The sequence below is a fragment of the Microtus ochrogaster genome, assembly GCF_000317375.1.
Source record: "Microtus ochrogaster isolate Prairie Vole_2 chromosome 14 unlocalized genomic scaffold, MicOch1.0 chr14_random_1, whole genome shotgun sequence".
Taxonomy (NCBI): Eukaryota; Metazoa; Chordata; class Mammalia; order Rodentia; family Cricetidae; genus Microtus; species Microtus ochrogaster.
The window spans coordinates 19,101,007-19,112,179 of NW_004949096.1; the positions used below are offsets into that span (position 1 = coordinate 19,101,007).

The window sequence follows — 11,173 nt, forward strand, 5'->3', positions numbered from 1 at the left end:
AAGGCTAGTTCCTTTCTTGCTTCTGCCTGTTAGGTATACCAAGGCTTGAGCCACAGCGTCTCCAGAGCTCACTGAGCATTTAGAGTCATGGGAGTGATGTCACTTTCTCCCCTAGACTGCATAGGCACCGGGAATTTTTGGACTATGAAAAAATGTTTTTGGATTGCCATTTATAAACTCTGCATAAAACTTCTTGACATATATCCCGGCTTTTCCTAAGCCCTGTTGGTGTACTTTCTTAAGTTGGCTACCGTCATCATCAATTCACTGTTCTCTCCTCCTCCACTCTAGAACTGGTGAGGATGCTGGAGTCACATACCCGTCAGTGGAAGACTCTCAGGAAGTCTGTACCACCTCTTTTTCCACCTCCCCTCCCTCCCAGGTAGGGAAAGGGTTGTGGGCTAGTGTGTGTATTCATGTGGGCTTTAGGGAATGTTGTCCAAATTTAGCTACAGCCCCTTTGGTGATTACAGTTATTTTAAGGCCTTTCTCCAGCAGTGATAGTGCTTGTTCCCAGGCTAACCATTCTGCTGTCACCTCAGATCCCTAACACTCAGTCACAGAGTCCTGCTTCATTCTGACACCAGGGAAGCACTCTAACCTGCATGGGGTTGACCAGGCTGGCCTTGAACTCACAGAGAGTGCCGTGCCTCTATCTTAGTGCCAGGATTAAAGGGCATGTACCACCATGCACTGCTAGGATTTTTTTATTTGAAACAAGGTCTTAAAGCCGGGTGGTGGTGGCGGCGCAAACCTGTAATCCCAGCACTCGGGAGGCAGAGGCAGGCGGATCTCTGTGAGTTCGAGACCAGCCTGGTCTACAAAGGGAGTTCCAGGACAGGCTCCAAAACCAGAGAAACCCTGTCTCGAAAAAAAAAAAAAAAAAAAAAAAAAAGAAACAAGGTCTTATCACTTGAAATGCAGCCAAGTCCAACTTTAAATGCCTGATCTTCCTGCCTCCACCTCCCAAATGCTAGGATCAGGCATGTGTCACCAAGCTCAGCTACCAGTTTATTAATGGGGGAGGGGAGGTTTTTCTTGTTAAGTTCTTTTATGTTAAAAAAATTTTTTACTACATTTATTTATTTTGTGGTGGTTGGGGTACGCTACACTACACCTGTGGAAGTCAAATGGAAAGCTGAAACAGAAGAAGCCCAAATAACCAACATTCGTATCAGTAGCTTTGAAATTCTAAACATGCCCAAGCTGTTATTCTGAAGTTCTCCCACCTGCAAGACCATATGAATACACACAGCTTTCAGTCACTCCCAGGATGACAGGAAAGTGTTCCTCCGAGCTTGCTAACAATCTGGCCCACAAATTTTATCTCTTTAAGCCTGTGCTGAGGGTTCCTAACCAAGTTCACCTACACTCTGCTCAGGGCCTCCGGGTTAGCTGTTCCTTCACTTCCACCCACACCTTTCCAGCTGATGACAGACTAATGCTTGGTGTGGGTTTCTGCTTTGCTATGTCATTCCCACGTGAGTCAGACAGGCTGACAGGGATGCCCTGAGAGAACTGTCACTTCTCAGCACCCTCCTAGTCGCTGCTTTGAGAGCCAGCATGCATCTCCCTGCGTCTCTCCTGGGTCGCCACTCTCTGTCCAGCTTTTTACTGCTGCCCCTTCCAGAGGTTTTTGCCATTTCTTTCTCAAGTCCCTTCTCTTTCTCTCGTTTCTCCTGTCTCTGTGTCTATGCACAGTGTGTGTTTACTGTCACAAAGGCACATTCTCAGACCCCTCCTCCTGTGCTGACGGACACTCTGAGGGTCCCCGTGGCAGGACTGGCCTTTTCCCATCAAGTGAGTTCCTAATGGGAAGAAGGGGATGTGATGAGATGGACAGGGTACAGGGCAGAGTTATTTAGTCCCCGAGCATTCTGTGGGCTTATTTTAAAGCTTAGTAATTGATTTTAACAGGACACAGTCACCCTTCTTCCATTTATGTGAAAAATACATGGAGTTATTTATATCAGATTTCCAAATAAACAGTCCGTGACTGGTAATCTTTCTAAATTCAGTATAAATAGGAGCCGTCCATTCCCTGGGGTGATGGGGGTGTCATTAGAGACCTCAAGGACAGAGGAGAAAATAGGGTGACATGGGAAATTCACCCCAGGCTTGTGCCCAGGAGATCTGCTGAGCTGGAAGCATAGGGAACTAAGGAGCCAAGCAAGCACTCACTGCTGAAGCCTTTTGGGGGCTCTAAAGCTATTCCCAGATCAAACAAGTCTCTGTTCTCATAATGAAAAAGGCCTGGGGCTGGAGAGATGGCTCAATGGTTAAGAGCATTACCTGCTCTTCCAGAGGTCCTGAGTTCAATTCCCGGCAACCACATGGTCGCTCACAATCATCTGTAATGAGATCTGGTGCCCTCTTCTGGCCTGCAGACATACACACAGACAGAATATTGTATACATAACAAATAAATGTTTTTTAAAAAAAAAAAAAAAAAGAAAGAAAAAGGCCTGGCTCACACGTTGTTCCACTGGGATCTGTGCTCCAAAGGATTCTGCCTTTCTGCTAAGCTCCAGGAGGGGTCACATGCTAGGATTGCCTTTTTCTCCCTGTCTCTCCTCTGCCCTGTTTTCTCTTGCTCAGCTCTCAAGCTCTCGCCTTTCCTATCAGCCTACTGTCCTGGGCCTTGGATCGGCTGACCTGGCTTATCCAGTAGTGTTTACTGCTGGCTTAAACACTACATACGCTCACCAGGTACCTTTAAGGATGGGGAGGACCACGGGCTTCCCAGGGCTGCCTCCCCTCCTTAGGGGCAACAGAGTAGCTTGAAGGACTGAAATGACTTTCTGAGAAGGTGGATTCTTCAGGGTTTCACTGTCTTCCCTTCTTTCTCCCTCTGTAGTTATGCATGTCTTTTAGTAGCCACATCTCAAGAGAATTAAGGTCCAAGATGGCTGCCTACCTAATGGAGGCATTGGTGATGGGAAAGCTTATGAGGTTCGCCTGCTGCGTGACAGTGCTGTAGTTCATTTTGTCTTTTCATTCCCTCCAAAGCTGATGGTTCCTGGAAAGGAAGGTGGGGTACCTCTTGCTCCCAGCCAGCCTGCTCATGGCACCCAGGCTGATCAGGAGAGACCGGTGACTCACACACCTTCTGAGGGAACCCACTGTGCTGCCACGCCATCTAGCAGGTGAGTTTGCATGATGGCAGGGATAACCTGAGACAAACTCAGCTTGATACTGCTTGCTCCAAGGGTGAAGGTCTTTGATGAGAGTCAATACTGCAGCTAGTATATGAGGGAGCTATCTGGGGCTTAGCTGCTGAGAGGAAATAGCAGGACTTTCTTTTTCTTCTTCATGTATTTTAATTGTGTGTGTGTGTGCGTGCGTGTGTGTGTGTGTGTGTGCATGTGTGTGCGCGTGTGTGTGCATGTCTGCGCGCGTGCATATGCATGTGTGTGTGCACATGCACACAGAAGTCGCCATGACTGGAGAAAGCCTGTCTCTTCTCCCACCCTAAGAACTGTCTCTGGAAAGCTGCATTGAAAGCTGTCCTTCCCTGCCTTGCCTTTATTTGGACAGGTTGGGATAATGAGAATTTCTCATTAGAGAAATGCCCAATGTACTTTTTCATTGGCACAGTGGAGTAGTAGGAGGGGAAATCATTGGAAAATAATTTATTCTATTCCTGTCTTTATGAATGTTGGTCCTTTTTCGCTCCAGCTCTGATCACATGGTCACAGGGAGAGCTGTTAGTCACTTAGCTCTTCGGTTTTCTTTTTTGGTTTTTCGAGACAGGGTTTCTCTGTGGCTTTGGAGCCTGTCCTGGAACTAGCTCTGTAGACCAGGCTGGTCTCGAACTCACAGTGATCCGCCTGTCTCTGCCTCCCAAGTGCTGAGATTAAAGGCGTGCGCCACCACCGCCCGGCGAGCTCTCCGGTTTTCTTATCCTGGACTCCTCCTGGATGGTGAGAGCCAGGTCCTAAGAACTCAGATGCCAGGCTGGACAGCTGGCTCAGAGGTTAAAGAACACTGACTGTTCTTTGGGTGGCCCTGAGTTACAGTGTAATGTTTTATTCACATATGTGACCATTTTAGTTGTTCCAGCAAGTCTAGTCTTCTTCCAAGCCAAAAAGCAGTACAGTGGTATCAGCTAGACTTTTTTTTTTAATTAATTTATTTATTATGTATACAGTGTTCTGCATGCCTGTATGCCAGAAGAGGGCACCAGATCTCATTATAGGTACCTGGGAGGCACCCTGTGGTTGTTGGGAATTGAACATATGGTCTCTGGAGGAATAGCTAGTGCTTTTAACCTCTGAGCCATCTCTCCAGCCCCCCAGCTAGACTTCTTGCGCAGGCTGCTTCATGGAAGGTGGGCTCAGGGACGAGAGTTGTACTGTGGTCGGAGAGTGAGTACCACTTCCTCTTCCTTCTGCAGTGAGGACACTGAGACTGTATCTAACAGCAGTGAGGGACGGGCCTCACCCCACGATGTCTTGGAGACTGTCTTTGTCCGAAAAGTGGGAGCATTTGTCAACAAACCCATCAACCAGGTGATTTTCCTGCCACTGCCCTCACGGATATCTGTTCTTAATAAGGTCCTGTGGAACTGCTGAAATTGATTGCAAAATTTGTATGTGTGCAAGTTTTTTGTTTGTTGTTGTTGTTTTGTTTTGTTTTTCAAGACAGGTTTTTCTTGTTGCTTTGGAGCCTGTTCTGGAACTAGCTCTTGTAGACAGGCTAGCCTTGAACTCACAGAGAGCCACCACCGCCCCAGCCTATGTGTGCAAGTTTGTCTTTGAAGAGGATCAGTAACAGTGAACCCTGTGACATACTGCTCCTCAGTTTCTGTGACTAAGCATTCCCAACTATATTCCCATAGTCCTCTGCTGTGAACATATGTGTTTGGAGGCCAGGGCGACGTGATTGGCCTAGCTGTGGAAAGCTGCTGGCAGCCTGTAAGAAACAAGTGTGCTAAGGAAAGTCAGGCAGGAACACTTACTTCTCTCCTTTATCTCTTCAGGTGGCCCTGACAAGTTTGGACATACCCTTTGCCATGTTTGCTCCCAAGAATTTGGAGCTGGAGGATGCTGATCCTATGGTGAGCCCACCAGTGACTACCAGTTTCCAGTAGATGCTGCCGTGGTCATTCTTCCTGGGCAGTCACTGAGTCCTTTACAGGACTTAAGCCAGGCTCCTTGGCTTATGAATTTGTAGCCATCATTGTCTGTCTGTCTGTCTCTCTGTCTCTCTCTTTTCTTTGTTTGTTTTGAGATAAGGGTGATCTGGAACTCTGTGTAGCCCAAGAAAACCTCCAATTTGAAGTTCTCTTGCCTCAGCCTCCTGAGTGCTAGGATTACAATCATGCACCTCCTTGCCCCATGCAGCAGTATGTTTCTGCCATAGCTGTCATTTCCTGTTCAGAGTCTGCACTGACTCCGCCTTATTCTGAATTAGGTGAATCCCCCGGACTCCCCAGAGACCACGTCTCCTCTCCACGGCAGCCTGCACTCTGATGGCTCCAGCGGGGGCAGCAGTGGCAATCCACATGACGACTTTGTTGTGCTTGACTTTGTAAGTTACAGTCACCACCTGTGGTCTTCGCTGTTCTCTGAGGAGTAAAGCTAGAAGCATCTGCTGCCTGGGAACGAGATGTTCACTTCGGATGGGGGTCTCTGAGGAAACATTTGGAGCCCTGTCAACAGCGAGGTCTCAGGGTCCCATCTCTGGGAATGCAGTGTGTATCTGCTCTCCAGAAGCCCTCTGCTTAGGGGGAGTTTGAAGGAAGGTGATAACCCTAACCAGAGGAAGGGATGGCATCATCAAGACTAGAGTGTAGCCCAGACAAGCAGGGTACAAAGACTTCTCCTCTCCCTTAGATGAGTCTAGAAGACACTCTTGTTGACTAGTTCCTGGAAAGCAGGAGTCGTGTCATTAGATAACCCTCTTTTGGTTTTCCTTCATGGTCCACAGATGAACTAACCTGAGTTTGTGTTGTTTTTAAAGAAACCTGCTTTTTCTAAAGATGACATTCTTCCGATGGACTTGGGGACCTTTTACCGTGAATTTCAGAATCCCCCTCAGCTGAGCAGCCTCTCCATAGATATTGGAGCCCAGTCTATGGCGGAAGACTTGGTATGGAAGCCCCCTCCCCCCCAAGGCTCTCCTCTCACCTCCTATCTCATGTTGGCACCCTGGTGCCACAGGCATAGAGCTTTCTTCCTGTTACTCCACGATGCCCCTCTGCCTTCTTTCTGGGCATCACTCTGTAGTCACACCTGACGTGCACATGCCGCCTGCTGCTCGTCTTGCTACCTTGACTCATTTTTCTTTTTCACAACACTTTAAAAATATTTATTTACTATTTGTGCATGGGATGTGGCAGGAGTGTCGTGTCCATGCCACAACATATGTGTGTCATTCAGATCAGAGGACTGCCATGTAGGGTTGCACAGTAACAAGTGCTGGACCCACGAAGCCATCTCAGTGGCTTTCTTGGTGTTGTCCAGGCTGGCCTCATACTGTGCAATTCTCCTGCCTCTGCAAGGATTGAAGGTGTGTGCTTCCATGCCTGGCTCTGAGTATTAGCCTTAAATGAGGCTGTCTAAGCACCACACTAGCACACATATTCTGTGTGTGTGTGTGTGTGTGTGTGTGTGTGTGTGTGTGTGTGTAACTGGGGATAAACCCTGGCCTTGCCTATGTAAGGCTCTTCCACTAAACGGCACACCCACACCATCCTTCAAAACATAGCTAAAACTATGTTTAAAGTCATGAATCTTATAAAATAGGTTTTCAGCCGGGTGATGGTGGCGCACGCCTTTAATCCCAGCACTCGGGAGGCAGAGGCAGGCGGATCTCTGTGAGTTCAAGACCAGCCTGGTCTACAGAGCTAGTTCCAGGACAGGCTCCAAAGCCACAGAGAAACCCTGTCTCGAAAAACCAAAAAAAATTAAAAAATAAAAAAAATATAGGTTTTCATACAGAAGGGGTGACCTGCCAATGGTAGCAGTCTAAGTTTTAATCCCAGAGTGGGGAGCTTCTGAGCGTAGCCCTCTGATCCCTGGCATCTACTCAGAAGGAAGCAGTGTCCAAGAGATCCAGTTGTGGTCACTTAGCCAGTGCTAGCTGAGGCTCCCCTTCCACCTGGGCAGTGTTGTTAGGGTGTCCAAGCCACTTGAGTGTCTAAAGCACACCGTCTTTTCCTGGGTCTCTTATGTTTGCACCCCACTGTGGAAGGTCACCCTGCAGTGGAAAGCATTCTGGTGTAGTCTGCTGCTTGTCGCTGATGGAGGCTCCTCTAGGAAGGACAAGGTCTTCATCAACAGCCAGTGCTGCAGGACAGGCGGGCAGCATGGTTTTTCCTGGATTTTTTTTTTTTTTTTTGTGGTGACTTTTCCCAGAACTTCAAGCAGTCAAAAGATGCAGGTGTCGGGCTGGAGAGATGGCTCAGTGGTTAAGAGCACTGCCTGCTCTTCCCAAGGTCCTGAGTTCAATTCCCAGCAACCACATGGTGGCTCACAACCATCTGCAATGAGATCTGGTGCCCTCTTCTGGCCTGAAGGCATACCTTCAGACAGAATACTGAGAATACTGTATACATAATAAATAAATAAAATCTTTAAAAAAAAAAAGAAATTAAAAAAAAAAGAAGATGCAGGTGTCCAACCTCCTACAGACCTGTGTACATCTTGAAAATCCAGTGACTGCCTTGTCCCTGTTTTCCCAGGAACTAAGTTCAGATGAACTGGCTGCCTCCTCCAGGCCTTCTAGAGTAAGCCCCTCTCCTCTTTTTGCTACAGGATTCTTTACCAGAGAAACTGGCTGTGCATGAGAAGAATGTCCGAGAATTTGATGCCTTTGTTGAAACCCTGCAGTAAAAGTGTCCCGAGTATCCGCAGCATCCCCCTTCCTGTGGACCCAGCAAAGAGCCTCCTCATCCTCAGCAGCTCCCTGAAAGCAGGGTGGTTCCCTATGGGATGTAGAAGCTCCCGCTCTTGGACCTCCTGGAGACTCATGGCAGCAATCAGACCCAGTGCCAGACTTTGGGAGGACTCTGGCTATACCAGAAGAGCTCAGCAGGAACCATCCTCAGCTGCCTCACAGAGGGTGTCACCCTTTCCTGCTGCCAGCCCTGGCCTGGTCTACTCTGCAGCTCCCCTGCCTACTTGTCCTTCCATCAGCCACTTGACATTCCAGCTGGTGGCGGGAACACTGGGCAAGACCAAGTGGGGCAAAGGAGGGCTCTGTGTCACCAGTAGTTACTGGGCCACCCCACTCTCCCTTCCTTTCCCTCCATCTTTCCTCATGACAGTCACAGCAAAGCTCTTTCCTTCTCACCCTCCCTCAATTGCTGCTGCTTGGATATAGGACATGGTAAATATTTATTACTTTCAGAGAAACCAGATATTTTATAGAAAAATATGTTTGGGTTAGCAGTGTCACTGGGGAAGGAGTGGAGGCCTCCTGAGAAGATTCCTCAGAACCTGCTGTTGATCTAAAGAAAGATGAGGGATGGGGCTGCAGAGAAACCCCTCAAGCTGTGTGGAGCTGCATTCCTTTGCACACGGTGCACCTACTGAGCATCTTTCTGACAGAGCATCTGCACAGTGACTGGCTCTATTCTAGGCCCCAGGAAACCTCGGGTGTGTTTAATGTGATGACTCACTCGAGACACATGGTGCCCCAGGGAGCAGTGTGTGTCCTGCTGCACAAGTCCCCGAGACTAGAGCAGGAGTGGGGAGCTATTCCTCCCTCCAATTCCAGAGTCTGTATATGGCCCTGGGTTTACAAGCTGGATTGGTTCCTTTTTGAGCTTATGGTTGACTTAAACTTCCAGGTATTGTTGCTTAAGTCAAGTGCCTCTGCCAGCCTGCCTGCTCCTCTGATCCCTGTAGTCGCTGGCAGCAGCTGTTACTCATTGGAGCAGGTGGCTCACAACTGCTTATTAGTAATCTGCATGTAATACTGGAGACTTTGACCTGTGCATGCTTCTGCTGCCACAGAGAAATGTGCCCAGCCGTGGTGGCCAGATGGCACTGCAGCCTTTGGATCAGGCACATTCATGGCCTACTGAACCCGATTTGCCCCCACAGCCAGCACCGAGTAGGGGTGAGGGCATGGGTCTTGGCAGCTCAGCCAGTGGCCTTTGTGTCTCAGACCTATCAGGGTAGAGGCCAGGGAAGCTGAGCAGAGCATCCTTCAAGGTTGCCTGTGCTCTTCAGCCCTGCACAAAGGGAACCAACTCCTGCAGCCACGCTTAGGCTGGGACCAGGTGGCTATGAGGCCCCTTCTCCAGTGCTTTGTTGGGAAATGAGAGCTACACTTGGAAATATAATCAAGAGGTTTCCAATAAAAGTTTTCTGTACTTTACAGTTTCTTATTCGAAATGTTGTCTGGACAACTAGACCACCATCCCCACTTCTCCCACTGGGCCATCACCAGGCTCCATAAGAAAGGAAGGGTTGAGCCTAAATTTCAGGAACTCTTGAGTCTGTCAGGGCTCCTTGAGTCTTACTGCCTTGGCTTCCTAGAGCCTTATAGTGTTCCCCAGGCCAGGGCCATGTGCTTGAACCCAAAGTACATGAAGAACCCTTGTGAAGCCTCTTTTAAGGTCTGTCCCCTCACATAGCATACCTGCCGCCCTGTCTGCAAGACAGAATACCGGGAGAAAGACAGCAGCAGAGGATATGACAAGGAATAGTGACTGATCTGGTGAAAAGAGTTGTTGCTGAGAAATAAGGGAAGTGGAAGTCAAGTGGCCTGTCCGGGTTCTGCTACTTCATCTGACAGGCTCCAGCAAGGGCAGTGGGCTCTCAGAGGAGCTGCCTACAGCCCAGCTTACAGTCTTCAGATCTCACTACCTCCTAGTGCACACTTCAGGGCTGAAGGTGCAAACGTGAACTAGATAACACTTGAGAACACAGCTGTCTAACCCTGGCTCAGAAACAGTAACACTTGCTGAGCCACCGTTGGCTGGAGTCTCCAAAAGCAGTGCTCAGCTGCTCCATGACCAGCAGTGTGTTGTATTCTTAAAACACCCGTTGCTGAGAGACCTGTTGCTAAGGTTTAGCTTAGCACCTAAGTAACTGCAGAGGCCCAGTCAGGGGCCCAACTCAAGTACACAGCTCTCCCTGTCTCCAGCCCTGCTGTTTGCCTGGCTCACCACCTCACTGTCACCCAGCTACAGCTAGTACAATGTGCAGGAAAGGAAGCTGTAAAGGCCTGAGTCTCGGCACTGGGATCAAGGCGATGGAACTGCTTCCTTGAAGGTCAGAACTAGTGTTTATTACCACCATCTTAACACTGTTGGAACCAGCAACTCTGGCTGGGCTGCCCCTGCCCAAAAGAAGAAAAGCAGACCCACCCTGGGCAACCACAGCCACCTGATAGCAATAGGCAGGTATCTGGAACCTGCCCCGACAACTGTGACAGGTGAAATTCTGTCATCCTAGTTGGAAGCCATTAATTAATTGTAATAAAATGTATACTACTGGATGGTGGTGGTGCACACCTTTAATCCCAGCACTTAGGAGGCAGAGGTAGGCAGCTCCATGTGAGTTCAAGGCCAGCCTGGTCTACAGAGCAAGTTCCAGGACAGCCAAGGCTACACAGAGAAACCCTTTCTTGAACTCCCCCCCACCCAACAAGTGTAATGGTACAAACTTAAAATCGCAACACTCAAAAGGATCACAAGGTTGAAACCAGCTTGGGCTACAAAATGAGACCACGTCTCAGAAGACAACCCACCTAAGATTTATCATCTTGGGTGTCTCGGGTGCATGCCTTTGATCCCAGCACTGAGGGAGAGGCAGGCAGATCTCTGAGTTCCAGGATTTAAAAATAAACAAACTTCTAATTTTAGGGATGAGACCTACATTCTTGCACTTCCACCACAGCTACCACCCCAGCCTGAAAGTGACCATCCCAACCTTGAAAACCAAGCAAAAAGACCTCAAGAGAGGGAAGGAGAACAAACTTCACATCCTGTGTGTCCAGGTGGCAGTGGAGAGAGTCTAGCCTCCCAGGCCAAGAGTCAGGGTTGGGGAGGTGAAGGAAAGGAAATGAAAACTGAATCACAGCCGAGGCTAGGATAATCCTCTGGTCACTTTTACCACAGATACTATTTCTGGTCCTCAGGAACCAGTTTTTGATAAATATACAGTCCCACATGGACTCCTGAATCTCACCAAATAAGAAAATCAAGACTGAAGCT

The 11,173-nt window shown here is 48.7% G+C and overlaps 1 protein-coding gene across 1 annotated transcript in view; it reads left to right on the plus strand.

Moving 5' to 3' along the window:
• The window catches only part of Atg13 (autophagy related 13), a 27,476-nt gene extending 18,151 nt beyond the window's left edge, over positions 1 to 9,325 (plus strand). The window contains exons 6-14 of the mRNA XM_026787851.1: positions 187 to 382; positions 1,702 to 1,800; positions 2,599 to 2,709; positions 3,010 to 3,146; positions 4,397 to 4,511; positions 4,982 to 5,059; positions 5,416 to 5,532; positions 5,965 to 6,093; positions 7,761 to 9,325. Coding sequence (XP_026643652.1) covers positions 187 to 382; positions 1,702 to 1,800; positions 2,599 to 2,709; positions 3,010 to 3,146; positions 4,397 to 4,511; positions 4,982 to 5,059; positions 5,416 to 5,532; positions 5,965 to 6,093; positions 7,761 to 7,838 — 1,060 coding nt within the window. The 3' untranslated portion in view covers positions 7,839 to 9,325. The remainder of the gene's footprint in view (positions 1 to 186; positions 383 to 1,701; positions 1,801 to 2,598; positions 2,710 to 3,009; positions 3,147 to 4,396; positions 4,512 to 4,981; positions 5,060 to 5,415; positions 5,533 to 5,964; positions 6,094 to 7,760) is intronic.
• The last annotated feature ends 1,848 nt before the right edge of the window (positions 9,326 to 11,173 follow it).